At 34.2% G+C, this 15551-nt stretch overlaps 1 protein-coding gene across 1 annotated transcript; it reads right to left on the bottom strand.

Annotated features, from left to right (window-relative positions):
- Positions 1 to 1275: 1275 nt before the first annotated feature.
- On the bottom strand, positions 1276 to 15551 carry LOC132546500 (SUMO-activating enzyme subunit 2-like). Its single transcript, XM_060210218.1, has 18 exons — positions 15408 to 15551; positions 13366 to 13449; positions 12651 to 12721; positions 11866 to 11930; positions 10550 to 10650; positions 9800 to 9921; positions 9481 to 9548; positions 9090 to 9214; positions 8810 to 8909; positions 8125 to 8267; positions 6662 to 6755; positions 5801 to 5913; positions 5246 to 5401; positions 4882 to 4939; positions 4686 to 4724; positions 4278 to 4383; positions 3818 to 3942; positions 1276 to 2170 (listed from the first exon to the last, which is right to left on the bottom strand). The coding sequence occupies exons 1-18, from the start codon at positions 15549 to 15551 to the stop codon at positions 1992 to 1994; spliced, it is 1893 nt and encodes a 630-aa protein (XP_060066201.1). The 3' UTR covers positions 1276 to 1991.

The raw sequence follows: 15551 nt of genomic DNA, 5'->3' as shown, positions 1-15551 counted from the left end.
TGTTGAAACCCAGTAATTAAGGAGTAGCATTTCAAAGCAAATTATTGCCTAACTTTCCCATTTGGGGCCCCATCCCTGGGTCTTTAGGGATAGAATCAACCTTCTGAATTCAAGAATGAATTGCCCACCTCTAATGATGTTTCAGACCAAATTGAAATGAAATCCATTCAAGCATTAAAAGAGACTAGTGACGGGTCACTAAGGGTGGAATCAACTTCCTGAATGTAAGAAATGATAACCCACCTGTAATGTTTCAGGTCAAATTTGCTTAAAGTCTACCCAGGCATAAGAGGGCACAATTACTGACAACACACGAAAGCAATAGGTCATCTCGAGTCTGTGGGTCAGATGACCTAACAATATAAATGATCGGTTATGTAATAGTAATCCAAAAATATCCATAACAAGCTCTAATGTTCAAGGTCAGGAATCAATTAGCATCTTAGTTTATAGGTTTTGACAAAAAACCAATTGCATACAAACCAAATGTTTTCAACCCTAATTCAATAGGAGGAAGTGGAGTTACATCATTTTACAGTACAACTGTAGTTTCACATCAGCCTGCACATCTGTAGCATAAAGTTTTTGTAAAAAGATATTTTCTGGACAGGTTTATGACATATTCATACCCTAGTAAATCAAAGTTATACACCTGATTATATTTTCACGGTCATTGTCTAAGTTTAAATGTCACACTTGACCACTTTCAAAAATTGAATCTCATGTACAAGATATCTAATAAATCCTTTGACATATTTACTTTATATTCATACAACTGTTCAACACCTGATTAGATATTGGTGGTCATCGGTCAATGTTAAAAAGGTAAACTTTCAAGACCTGGCTAGGATTATACGTCAGTTCAAACTTTGGTTCAAGATTATCATTTCACCAAGATTATTAACTAGAGTTTAACCAAACTTGTTGTCCAGGTCAGTAGGAGACCAGTGTGCCATAAAAAGAGAGAACACTATGGGGATGTTTGAATATTTCAGTGACTTTACCTTTACTTAAATTTCATCTTTTAAAATTCATCCTTTTAAAGTCAATGAGTAAGAAATAATAATGAACAAAATTTTGCTTCAATGAATATTGTACACCATCCACATATCACTAATGTTTATTATTAGCATGTTGTCTCCACGATGTAAATGATATATACACCGTTACACACCACAAAACCAGGAAAAAGTGGAAATCAGAAAAAGTCAGAAACAAAATGATACAAGAATACAAAAATTCATATTTATTTTGTAATATCAAAATATTGCAACAAATGGAGATCCAATTGATTCATTTATAAAGTACAAAATGTCCACTAGTTCATATGAATCACCATCACTTTTACAGCACTACAAAGTTCACAACAGTAAATCATTTGGTCCACAAAATACAACAGCAGTGTGTAATGATATTCTAGTACATAACGGAGGCCTGGGACCATAGTGTTTTAAATAGTATATTGTAGTACGTAACTACGGTCCCTAGTGTGGATTCAACAGTATATTCTAACATGTAACAGAGACCTAGGTCCTTAGTTTGTAGTAAACAATATATTCTAGCATGTAAGAGACCTGGGTCCCTAGTGTGTATTAAACATTACATTCTAGTATGGGACAGGACAATACATTCTAGTATGTAACAGAAATCTGGGTCACTTGTGTGTAAGAAGGAATATAGAATGTATAGCTGTATTGCAGAGTAGCTTAGGGGAATCTGTTTCAAGCATTTGTATCGGTCATCAGAGTATTCAACAGAATAACATTAATTTCAGGAAATGACAATGCAAACTAGGTTTCCTTAGTAGAAAAGAGATTTGTGTGTGCTAATATAAATAGTAAAGTATGTCTGTCCCTGAAAACCCATCACTGTGCTAGGACACTCATCACAATATGTTACAGTGACACCTATATACAATAATGTATTATGTTAAATGTCCCTGCTGCCTTTCACTGTCACTTTTCAGTGTTCTGATGATAAAACAACTGTCATCACAAAATCACAATATCATCGTCTACATCTTGATCATCAGAAACTTTGACTTTTTTGGGAGTGCCTGTGTCGGTCAGTTCATCTTCGGCCTTTCTCTTTCTACTGACCACTTGCTTGTTAACTATTTGTTCATCCTCGGGTTCATCCACTACCATCAGGTCCTCGTCATCACTTACATCTGTAGGTTAACATCAAAATATTTCAAATTATGTCAAAGGGAAAACGGTTTACTCACATAAATTAACAAACAATATTTATACATAACCTTGTCCACTGAAATACCGCAGTAAATAGTGGAGGTAAAACCTGTGAAATAACTTAATAAATCAATATATAATAATCGATCAGTTCTACCTTCATCAGAAAGTTATCTAAATTATACCGGAAAACTATGAGAATCGTGTGCTAATATTTTACCTCCAGTTTGCCTCTATAATACAGTAATATTCCACAAATTCTTATTAAGATAAAGTTAAGAGTATCCCAACAAATACCACCGGGTGGGAAAATACACACATGTCCCATGCCAAAGAAATATTCAATATTTGTTATATCAAAAAGAATACAAGTATGACAATACTAAAAGATATAAATGATGGAGCATCAACATCTGAATTCAGCAGTTTTATTGCTGGTTTACCTGTTTCAACTAGCTAGGCTAGCCATCATCAGAACCACAGTAGAGAGCAAAGGTTAAAACTACGGCTTTGCCGTAATGCCACAACAATTGTCTGTTTGACAGATACTTCATCGCTTTTATCATTTTTATTTTCACCTGATGTGATGGGGCTCTATTGAATAGTTAGGTATCCATCTGTGATTTTAATCTATGACCGATGACAACCAGGACCTTGGTTCTCTTCCACTCCATTAGGAGTTCCAATTTCATTAAATATGGAAATGGTAATACATGTAATGTAGTAGGTTGAAAAGACAAAAACAGCAGGATATGTTTTAATGATAAATTAAAGCATAGCAACTTATAAAAGAAATTGCTGGAAAACTGAAGAAAATATTTGGATAAGGAATAAAATTCTGGAAAGACCAATAAGTAGCAACATTTTAAAATATTGCTGAATGAAAAAGTCTTGAGAACACAATTAGATATTGTGGTTTTCAATCTTACCAATCTCTAGAAACTAGTTGAACAAAGGGCAATAACATTTCAAAAATTGTAAAATTACATTGCTAGTAAGAAAATCATTTCATGTATTGGTTTTCAAATCCTACCAAAATTAAGATCAATTTGTGAAAAAGTGAAATCCTAAAAAAGCAGAGGGCAATAAATCCTTTAAAAATAGTTGAAACAAAATGCTGTGTAGGAAAATAACACTACATGTTATTGTGATTTAAGCCTTTCAAGTTTGAAAGAAATCAATTAGAAACTAAGAGGGATGATCTTCCAACACAATTAACATTACGAAAACAACAAGGAAGAGTAACTCTTTCAAATAAAGTCAAATCCAATGGCTTCTCAGGAAACACAACTTCATGTCAAGGTGATTAAGCTTATAAAAAGTTTTAAAGAAATAAGAGGAGATCTCCACACAAAATTCACATTATGAAAACAATGAAGGGGAGTAACTCTTCCAAATACAGTCTAATCAAACTGCTTTTCAGGAGGTCATGGTAATGAATTCTCCCAAACTTCAAAAAGATGGTTTGAAAACTGTAGGAGATCTCCAGACAAATAAAAGTTAATGACCAACTGACAGACTGACGGACGCAAGGACGATGCCATACCATTATCCATCATTTCAAAACTTCTGTACAAAAAGGCAACAATACATTTATTTGTCCCAACAGGATAATGTGAACACTTTACCATTGGTCTTTGACTGGCTTTCCTCTTTGTTCTCGCTTTTCTCCTCTTTCGCTTCCTCCTCTTTGGCCTGTAGTTCAGACATATCTCCCACAACTTCAAACTCTTTGTCTTCCTCTAATTTCTCCCTACATCAAAATGTTTTCACATGAAATTATGTCTAACTTCTTAAAACAAAAGATCAAAAGACATTGCTGTTTTACTTGAAACAATAGATTAAAATTTCTCTAAGTCTACATCACATACATATTCTCTTCACTATTGACAACAATAACACATGACAGGTCTCTACTTTGGTGGAGTTTTCACTGTTTATTACTGTATCTTCTCAGTTAGTCTAATCTAGTAAGTACCCCACAAAAAGAGTTACATCAACAGCTATTACCAGGAAAACTACCTCAGAAATACTTCCACTTTTATGCTAGGATAATCGATTGTTCATGTCCCTAAACCCGGTATCTACCTGTGGGCTACGTTGAGAACGAGGCTGTAGTTCTGTAAGAAGTCATCACACTTTAACCGGCAGCCATTGTTTATCCCAAACTCACTCAAAATCTTGTCAGCATTTTCTGTGGAGAAGTGTACAAAGTGTCTATGTCAAATAGTTTGTAGTACTTTCAGCAAAAATCAACCAGAATTTTTGTCAATGGTATCTCAAACGAATTATACAATTCCAGAATTTTAAGGTATTACACTAATTAATTGATGTTACAGAATGATTTTTCACTTTTTCAATATTTGATTTAACTGAAAACATTTTCCATATTAACTTTGCCCTTAAAATGGTTAATTGAGACTGGTATCAAAAATATAACCTTGTCACATTATACACTACTTTCTGATAATCTCCAATGAGTGATTACAGACTAACCTTCCGTTTCTCCCTCTTCACTCGATATCAGAATTGTTCCTAACAAAAGAACAAAAACAAATAAACATGAAGGAATCAATTTTTACATCAATTTGTACCTTATATTGATTAAAAAGTATATATTAATGTTGAACATCTTGAGAATCAATTGTAAATTAATTCTTATATCATGGACACAGGACAGAGAGACACTCACCTTTACCATCATCAATCTCCACATCTGGAGCTACCATACCTAAGGCCACCTTTAATATCTGAAACAAAACAACACCTGTAATCAGATCTATCACAACAATAAATGGCTGCCAAACAACAGCAAAAATGTCTCCTAACCAATTATTTAAACAGTATTTATGGTGCACATAAATTTCTAGTATTGACATCAGGTAAAACCAATGGTGAAAACGTTTATCTTCTGAAGTCAAGACATTATATTACAATTTAGTTGTGTAGAACATTTCAGTTGGAGAGTGTTACCTGTGGTCTATAAATGTGATTTCTCTATAGTTAAATACCTGTTTACCTTAAATTGCTGCACTATGTTGTCTATAACAATTTACCTTATCCTCTAGAGTCCTCACAGTGACTTTGTCTGTATTGCACACCACTGTGGCCTCAGGTTTGGCCACACATACATAACACTTGGGATTGGGCTTGTCTAGAGTACATGGTACAAGTAACTTCTTCCTGGGGTTAGGCTGTCTGTTCAGGTAAACCTGAAAGGAAAATAAATTGAAACAGTGAAATGCTAAGTTAAACAATTACTTGAAAATGTTTGTATTTTCATAAACTTTGTGCTGTTCTTCATCTCCCCATACACAACTTTACATTTATCTGTATCATTTCACACTCACAACAGTTTTATACTTCTCTGTGTATTTACCGATATTTTGCTTTACATTTCTCTATATCCCCCATATTCACATTTTAACATTTCTCTCTATCTCCCCATACATGGTTTTATATCTCTATACATCCTCCTATACTCACAGTTTTACATTTCTCTATATCCCCCATATTCACATTTTTCTCTATCTCCCCATACTTGGTTTTATATCTCTATACATCCTCCTATACTCACTGTTTTACATTTCTCTACATCCACTTATACTCACTGTTTTACATTTCTCTATATCCCCCTTGAGAATCTTGAGTCCCTCCATCACAATTAAGCCGGCTATTATAGCATTTGTTGTGGCAATTGCAGGAATGATGTTGCCAGCCATAGCTATAGAAAACATCAAAAATAATTTTTTTTTTTTATAAAACCCTGTAATTTCTTACATTAATAAATAGAATATATGGTTAATTCTTAAAAAAAGCTGTATTTTTGTGAGGGTGAAGAAAGACAAAAGTGGCAAGATCCTGGCTAACCACTTTTGTCTTTCTGTCCCAAGCAAAAATACAGCTGGAAATATAGTTCCACACATCAATGGATATAAAACAATTTCATAAATCTTCTAAATAATTTGTTTGATACAAGAAATAAAATTGCTTATTTAAACAGGTTTTTCTATTTCTAAAAGAAATATCTAAGCAAATCAGGAAGTAATTCTATCAAAGTAATGCACATGCTAAAATACAGCTGTTTTCTGTCACTGCCGAATACAGCAAAAATATATGTGGCAGGTATATTCCAACAATTGCAGCACAGTTACAGGATAAATTACAATATCAAGACCTAAATCAAGCAATTATCAGATGTTTAAAGAGAACAGTACTTTCTACTAAGTTTACAATTCTAACAAATATGTTATTCGATGGAAACCATAACAAACATTGTACTAAAATGATGATAACAATTTTTTTTTTTTTCATTTACAAGTCATAGCTGAATTCAAACAACTCATTGAATTATTAACTTAGCATCTTTAGATCAAACATCCTTATTCAGACAAATTTATAGTAATAAGAGAACCTTTCTTATAAAGTATACTGATGACCTTTTAATTCCTTAAATAAATGGCTATACTCACATTTTATATCAAATCTCGTCTTCTGAGCAATACTGAATATGTAGGCCCTGATGTTGGCTGTACAGGTGACAAAGTCCATAGCTAGCATGTCATCCTAAATAAAGACAATAAGAAATAAGCAGTTACCAGTCTGAACCTAATTACACTAGTTTTAAAAACATAGAAATCACTTGATGTTCTAAATATTTGACAAGATTGAGTCTTGCTTATTTAACAAACCCAACCTTAACCAATTAAAGGCCTGTAAAAATTACTAAAAAGAAAGCCCCTTTCCCCTAATTAGTTTGTACTACGATAAGTCACAGATAAACAAGCCATTTCTCTAAGTTTGACACTTTCATAATTATTTAACTTATTCTTGACATATAGATGCCTACCGGAAGCTGTTTTGCACTATAGCAAACATGGATACAATCCTAACCCTGTTACATCCTATAATTATACCATGTTGCTTGGTCTTTCTGACTCTATAGATTTAGCAAATCATGATCAGATGGGAGCCTGCTCAAAATGTACTATGTCTAAAAATGTCATTCTTTTTGCTTTTACTTAAACAATTCCTTTTACTTTCATTTCTTGAGAGGTGCCTGATGGATTTTTTTTTTCAAATTTAATATGTAGATTCCTTTTTCCTAGTAGTGCCATCTCAATTTTGATAACGATCAGAAAAAACAAAAAGGCTGGAAGACAGGTCATTGCTATAAGCAAAATTGAATCCTGCTCACCTATGCTTCTGTCTAAATTTTGTCAAAATCTCATTATTTCTACTAAAGAAAGATTTTATAAGATTTACATCTATCGGTCTAGTGGGCCCCACCCCTTTGCCTTAAGAAGAGGGTGTGTCAGCTCCTTTATTTATACAAAATTTAATCTTATCTACAGATCAAACTTGGACAAAATTCTGTCATTCCTACAAACAGAAGAAGAATGATGAAGACTTTGCTCAATACTCCCTATTGCATGTCTCTCCTCAGGCCCCTGAAGCCCCATGATACCTCCTACACAGAACTTGTTCCCTTTCTACCAAAAATGCTTCTGACTAAAGCTGGTAAAAATCTGGTCTGTTGTTTATGACATAAAACTATTTATAGGGAAACAATGTTGAACAGATAATGGACATTGTGCAATGCAATATGCTCACTTAAAAATTGTTTTCAGATGGCCATCTGGGATTTTGATGATGAAATATTGCAGAAGTGTTATAGAGAGATCAGTTTCAAATTTCATATGAAGATTTCCTTGGGTCATTTATTTTACATTATTTAATATTGGATTAATCAGGAAAGCAAATTGGCCAACAGGTGACCATCTTGGATAATAACAACTAAAGTCTTTTCTCCTTTTTTCTCGAGAATTATTGGATGGACTCTTTCTAAATTTAATATAATTAAGATTGATATGAGGAAAGATGAGAAAATGGGAACAGATCAAACTTATAAGGATCCCTTGGGATCACTTGTTACCTTATCCCAGACAAGCATGCCCCCTTCGCCTTGTTTGGCCAAATCTTCCTTCAGACCATTGAGACAGTTTGAGAAGACAGAGCAGCATTCCTTTATAGTCCACAGCCTCTGGTCCCGTATACCCGCCTCTCCTGTACCCGAGTCTATTAAACAGATACTAACACTGTGTATACAAGTAAAACATGAATATCACAGCATCTGGCCCCAGATACCCCACCCCAACCCTGTCTTGTACCCAAGTCTGTCAAAATGAGATACCCAAGTGAAAAAAAAAAATATCACCCATTTAAAGTCCTGGATAATTTCTTCTCCTTCCCTACATCTGAACCCTCATTCTAGTCAGGATCTGTGGTTTATGTACTCATAATTACTTATATAGGATACATGTTTCAGCCTCCATGTCTTTGATATTGTCAATCCTTTGTCTGTAAGTTCTCTTCAATAATCAGAATTTTTTATGATCAATATTCTATAATATAGCTATCCTGTAATCTCTTGACTGCCATCGAGATCCTGTAATCTCTTGACTGCCATTGATATATTTTAATCTTTCAACTAAATTTACCAATTAAACAACATATGCAATAGGATTTTGTTCCCTAGTTGAGGATACTTGAAAAGAATTTTGTCACAAAATATTGGGATCTTCAGTTTTCATGACAGAAATAATTTGTAGTCAACATACCTGTGTCAGGTAAATTTTCCCAGTCCAGAGGAATTGGGGCTTTCCGCTTTTTCCACAGTGTCTCCATTGATAATAAATATTTAACATCATCTCGAAATAGCTAGAACAAACAAAAATGCAACAGATGTAATATGAGTAAGTGATTCATGGGATCTAAAAAGAATCCAGAGAGCAAGATAACCTGGACCTTAACACAGAGAATAAAATACTACGGTCTAATATTACTGGGCACACATTCAATTCAAGTTGGATGTAATTGGTGGGATGATAAATCTCAAACCTTGTTGAAAAGCTTTTGTGGATCATAGCCTGATTCCATGGCCCAGGTACGTGTAGATTTTCTCTCCACAGCTCCAACAGCGTCAGAATTGGATTTCTCTTGTAAAGCACTTTCTCCAGCATCACCTGAATTTAAAAATTACCAACAATTAAATTATCAAAAGGATTCAAAGACAAGGCATCTGTGATACAGGTGAATAATGATCAACTCAGGTCTGGTTCAGTTGGTAATTGAAATGTGCAATGACTGTATGACAAGTAGATCTTGGAGTTGATCATACATAGATATGTCATCAAACAAACCTCTGCTTTACGACTAGCTTTTAGACTTATGATAGAAAATTTGGAAACAAGGACCCTGCTATGAAAGTTCATGGGTTTCATAAACACACCTGCCAACTCTGGGTCCTCTGTGTCAGGGGAGACATCCTGATCGGGGTCCTCCTCGCCAAACAGCTGACTGCCAATTACAAAACTTGTTAGGATAACAATTGTTCATTTATAAGAATTCTGGTGCAACTGAGAAGCAATAGGCTATTATGCATAATTCTGCTATTTAACATATGTGTAATGTTAATTTAGTGGAATTTAAATTGATCAAATAAATATTCAACCCATTAGATAGAGTTTGACCCTATTATGGAACAGGAAAGTGAAGCACCAGCTTTGTGCTTGGAAACAAGTGAATAGAACCCAAATAAAGAGCCTTACTTGAATAAATGTTTCGCCCAAACAATACAGTGAATCGGTTCGGAGGGAGTGTTACGGATAGTGCACCCTGGGAATGTTTTTTGTCTGGGTTTGGGCTGGCATTCATAACACTCTGTCAGACTCTGGAATTGGAGACAAAATATGATTTTATAAAAATATTTAATTAATACTATTAATAACTTAAAATGTTACATAAACTTACATATAGTTAACACTTACAGACAAATATACGTAGTGAGAAGGATGAAACCTTACTAGGATTTGTATGTGGGCCACATCACTATTAATTACAGAGGTATTCCCAGTACCTTGGAGACAACACCCTTTAATTAAACCAAAGAAAGGATTTGCAGGTTTCAAAATTGATTTACAAAAAATTCAGTTAAGAAAACACTTGAATACAACATAATTCAATTTTCGTTTCCTCTTGCCCCTCGAGAACCTACATCTTTCCCTGCTAAATATCAAACCATCCATTTGCACAACACTTTGTTCCTTTCACCTAATAAGGGTATACCCCAAATATGGTAAAAAGTCCTGGACTTTACAGAAGAGAGAAGGATTTCTTTCCTTCCACTCGTTAATGCTCTTGAACAAAAGCTCAAAGATCCTTTAATCAAAGACAAGTAAAGGTGTTTTGAATATTTACTATAACATCTAATTCCTATGTACAGTCCCAGTCCTATCGCAAATGCAAGTAAAAATTGTTTGTTTGAATGTCAAACTTTCATGTTTTCTGTATCTACTGACCTTTTTGATGACAGTGACCTGACCCAAATAGCCTGCTGTTCCACTCTCCACTAGGGGGATGTCGGCTGCCAGACACATGCGGTTTACATGGTTACGGGCAGCTGCAAAAGAAACACATAATCATTTAAATGGCAAACTAACAAGCAATATAATCAGAAAGCATTATACCATAGCAAATAAAGTTCATTTTACAATACGTACAAGGTACGTAGGTTCTATTTCTGGACTAGTAAGTCCTATTATATGGTAAGAAGGTCCCATTACAGGACTCATAAGTCCTATTACTGGGCCAGAAGTCCCTATTACAGGGTAAGAATGTCCAATCACTGGACTAGAAGGTCCTATTTCAGAGTGAAGGTCCCATTGCTGGACTAGAAGGTCCTATTACCGGGTAGGAAGGTCCCATCACTGGACTAGTAGGTCCTATGACAGGGTAAGAATATCCCATTACTAGTTTCACCTTCAAATTGCTAGATGTATGTAATTCACAAAAGTTTGAATATAGATAACAAAATATGATGAACAATTTATAACTTGAAAAGGGAGACTTTTAAACGAACAATGTGAGGTTATACAATGCACATTAATGTACTGTCCCATATCAGTGATGTTTTATACAGATTAATCAGGTTGTCCAGCACTTCTTGACAAAAAATTAGGGCTAATTTTAGGGCTAAAATCACAAAAATTTAGGGCAAATTTAGGAATTTTGTAACTAGAATAAGGAGTATGAAAGCATTAAACTGACTTACCTTTGCAAATTTGACAAAATAGAAACTAACATACAATGCCTTAATTGCAGGAAAGGTGTCTTCCAGGGTTTCAGTGTCCCAGCTGTGGTTGGCTGTGACCTTAAGAATCACACCTCTGTCACAACCAATAACAATCTGGGTACATAGATCCACTGGTCAACTGCCTTTCATTGTATACCCTGAATTAGAACTACAGACTACATTAAAACACATTTTAAGTATGAATTTAATGAAAACATTTTCAGTAAATTGTAAGAAATATAAAAAAAAAGTAGGAACTGAAGTGAAAAATTAGGGCTTTTTTAGTAATTCCCTTTGAATTTTTCATTTTTTTAGGAATTTTAGCAAAACTGAAAAAAAAGTAGGATTTTTTAGGAATTTAAGGGGGGCTGGACAGCCTGATTAATCAATCCAGTCACCAAAAAATCAATCTAGTCTTCAAAACAACTGACTTGGCCACCAAACAATTCAATCTCCACAACAATTCTCAAAACAATTGATTCAGCCTTCAGAACAAATGTTTCAGTCCCCAGAGTTTGTTACGTAACTGTACAATAAACTTACCTCTGTTATCTAAAGCATTCATGACTATGTCAAACTTTCTGAAGAAGTTGGTTCCATATTCGGTGCTGTAAAAGATGAAATGCATAAAACCTGTTACACAAGATCTATTTCTTTTTACAATGCTATTATCATTAGTCAAGTTAAACAGTATGTATAATAGTGCTATACAGAATCTGACCAACTGCAGTGTCTGAACCAAACGAGTGTCAACAGATTGTCAAGGACTTTGTTGTAATGCCAGACAAATTTCTGGGGCCAATTTGACTGATGACCGTACAATGACTTTAACTTTTGTGTTGGTTAACTTCTTGTCCAATAAAAACCAACTTAACCTCATAATCTCGTAACACATTATCTACTTATGCTTTTGAGACAATACAGAGGGATATCAGAAGAACAGACTTAGGATATTAGGTGAGTTATCTCCCTTATTTCTGCCTTTGTATTTACTGGTCTGTCCGGGGCAATACACCCAGGTGTGCTCTTCTTGTATTACACATCTACCTGTGCAATACAACATGTGACATGTCCCTTACAAACTAATGTCATTACCTGATACAATGTATACACACATGTATACAAATAGTTAATTACAGCGACTGCTGAAATTTTGTTTAAATTATCTATGGAAATCTTGGTCCAAGGACAGGATATTTCACCCTCGAGGTCACAAAATGTGGTAAAACTCTTGGCAGAGCTGAAAGTTTTACGATATTTTGCGACCTCCTACACCCCAATATATGAAAGAGTCTTATCGTATTTACTAGTGACTTGATGATACATACCTGGTAATACTGTCATGGTAAGACACAATGTTGGTGTCAGGATTGAAGGCTAAAGCACTATTCTTGGCCACCTTTGGAAACAACAAAATCATGAATGCAATTCATATATTTCTTATATATAACTTCAATTTCTCAAATTTCTGTTTAAACTTTATATACTTTAAATACTTTTTTTTTTTTTTTTTAAAGTGATATATGTACTGTGTACTGAAAATGTGATAGTATTCATGGCTACTGGATGATCATTGCTGAGCCAAAACCTAGCACTGAGACAGCTTGACAGCAGATAAAAATATCATACCTTAAAGTGATCTGTAGAAGTTTATTAAATCATAAGTAACAAAGCCAATATGCTGACAGAGGCGATGCTTTGAGATAAACATGTAATGTAGTACATATTACATATTCAGTAGGTAAATATGTTCTAAGTCAAATATTGAACATCCTAAAGAGTGTGTATGAACTTAACAGCAAAAGCAGTCTGTTATTTATCAATTTTCTACTGACAATTCATGTATTCATAATTGAGCTCTATATACATTTAAAATATATTATGTATGTTTAAATTAAACTTCAACCAGCTATTTCTAAAAATCAACCTTCTCTCTGAAATCTAAGCAAGAAAAATGAAAACTAATATATGTCAGTTTATATTGACCGTTGGATTCTATGTTATACTTTGATAACCTCATCAGTAAGCTCACAACTGACCTACCTGGGACTTTGATTTACCAACATGCTCTTTCCTAAACAAGAATTGTCTGTTGAGATTACTGACGTCAATAGTGTCCAGATCAATCTGAAAACCAAAACATAATACTGATTACAGATAAACACCTACACCTTGAAATGGTCCAGTTCAATTCATTAATATGAACACCAAATGGAATTCTCAAATGGCAAGAAAGCAAAAGTTTTGGTAGTTTCCTTCCTTTCCATGCACATGTTTTTTTTCGGTGGTAAAAAAAAAAAATAAAAATGGTCAAAGTGTTCCTGTGAAGAAACAGGGAGTATACCTTAAACAACGATGACAAATATAGTCTTGATACTGTATACAGATGAATCTTGTCAACTTACTGACTACTAATCTGAAGGTGGGGTTTACAGCTTTGAAGTGCGTTACTTAGTATGACAATGAGTTAAATATCAAGAAGCAGAAAAATGGCCATTCATGATATAACAGGGAACATGTATACAATATATAGATAGAAAATTGAAAATTGACTAATTTCTTATCAAGATCCATAACTGAGAGAGTGATAAAATAAAGACTATTCATATTTTGGTTAGTCTGATCAGACTATATCTGATGTGGTAGTACTTTAGATAGATATATATCCTTACAGAATTTTGATAATTATACAAAATTTGGACAGAGCTGTAGTAAAAGAGTTTTAATAATCATAATTAAGTATTCTGAAAGTTCAAGTCAAGAGAAACCTACTTAGATTATGAAACATTCTTTTGTTGGTCTTGTAGTGTTTATCAAACAGTTTATCAGGGTATGAGTCACTGAACAAGTGGCCTAGTGTTGATTTATGAAAATTCATAAAATCACTGATATATCTGATGAAGTTTGGAACTATATTTACGTGCAGAGCAATTACTTTGGCATCCGTCATCAGGCAAAATTCAGCATAATGTTAATGTCAGGTAAACACAGATAGAACAATAAAACTGTTTAAGTTTCAAAGGTCTGATTTTCAATCAATGTTGTAGTAATCGGTAATGCATAATAATGATTCCATTATGGAGTAGAAACACAAAAACGGCTTGCTATTTTTGTCTTTCTTCACATCGCTAAAATACAGCTTATATTTTGAGACACTGACAATGCATTCTTTATTTTTGTTGTAAACAGCAGTGATAGAAAATATCTGTATTTTAGCACATGTGTTAATTCCATAGAATTACTTTCTAAATTTACTTTAAAACGATGTTAAAAATGACTGTTGAAATAAGCAATTTGATGTTTTAATGAACAAATTTATTTCCAAAATTTCATTAAATTTGCTGTCATATCTGTTGACATTTGGAACTATATCTCTGTACAGGGCAATTATTTTGGCAAACTCCAACAGGTAAAACTCAGCATTATGTCAATGTCAGGTAATATGAACAAAGATTGAACAACAAAACTGTTCGGAGTTTTTTGTGGTCTGATTTTCAATCAACGGTGAAGGATCAAATCAAGAACACATGGTCAGTGTCTTAAAATATAAGCTGCATTTTGTCTCACAACAGAAAGACAAAAGTGGCTCGCAAGAAGCTCACAACTTTTGTCCTCTCCAACATACAGTTTATATTTTAAGAAACTGCCCATGTATTCTCTATATACAAGCCACACATACACGCTCTTTTCCATAAGGTTTCAATGGGTTCTCCATAATGAAATCATTATCATACATTACCGTTCAGTTTACTATCAAGTTTGAGTTTTGTAGTGATATCATCATTTAATTTGCTGCATTCAGAGGGAGGATTCTCTGTAATGAGACAGCACGTAGGAGTTGGTGAGCATCCTTCAAAATCAAAAAATGCTCACGACTTGTGGTCTTTCCCTTGGAGGAAAGGTGTGGTATCCCATTAAGTGTAATTTTTACTATTTCCCTAACCGCAACGGTTGTATTAACTTAAGCTGGTCTATAGAGCATTGCTGCTATCACAAACCGATAGGTAACCTTATTTGGTTGATAACCATTTCATGCATGACTGTCAACGAAGATTTGCCGTGCCAATGCACGGCTACTTCTTTACCAGTTCAATGTTTTTGAATCCTGTGAGGACAAGGTTTTTCAGAAGTTCGCAACCAATACCACCGGCTCCAACAACCAATAGCTTGCATTCGTTAACTCGCTGTTGAAGTTCCGGAGACAAAACGTGTGGCATAGCTGCCGCCAT

This window comes from Ylistrum balloti, unplaced genomic scaffold (genome assembly GCF_031769215.1).
Source record: "Ylistrum balloti isolate Yb309-2 unplaced genomic scaffold, AGI_CSIRO_Ybal_v1 Utg369892, whole genome shotgun sequence".
NCBI classification, from domain to species: Eukaryota; Metazoa; Mollusca; class Bivalvia; order Pectinida; family Pectinidae; genus Ylistrum; species Ylistrum balloti.
Note: the sequence above shows the minus strand (reverse complement) of the source record. Positions and strands in the feature narration are given on the sequence as shown.

What these genes read in the sequence shown, in the direction of transcription:
- LOC132546500 (XM_060210218.1), bottom strand. Translation starts at nt 15,551, where the DNA reads ATGGCGGCAGCTATGCCACACGTTTTGTCTCCGGAACTTCAACAGCGA. An exon ending in GCATGCTTGTCTGGGATAAG is followed by an intron (nt 6,756 to 8,124) that starts GTAACAAGTGAT and finishes GTCTTTATTTAG; the next exon opens with GATGACATGCTAGCTATGGA. An exon ending in ATATAGAGAAATGTAAAACA is followed by an intron (nt 5,402 to 5,800) that starts GTGAGTATAAGT and finishes TTTTCCTTTCAG; the next exon opens with GTTTACCTGAACAGACAGCC.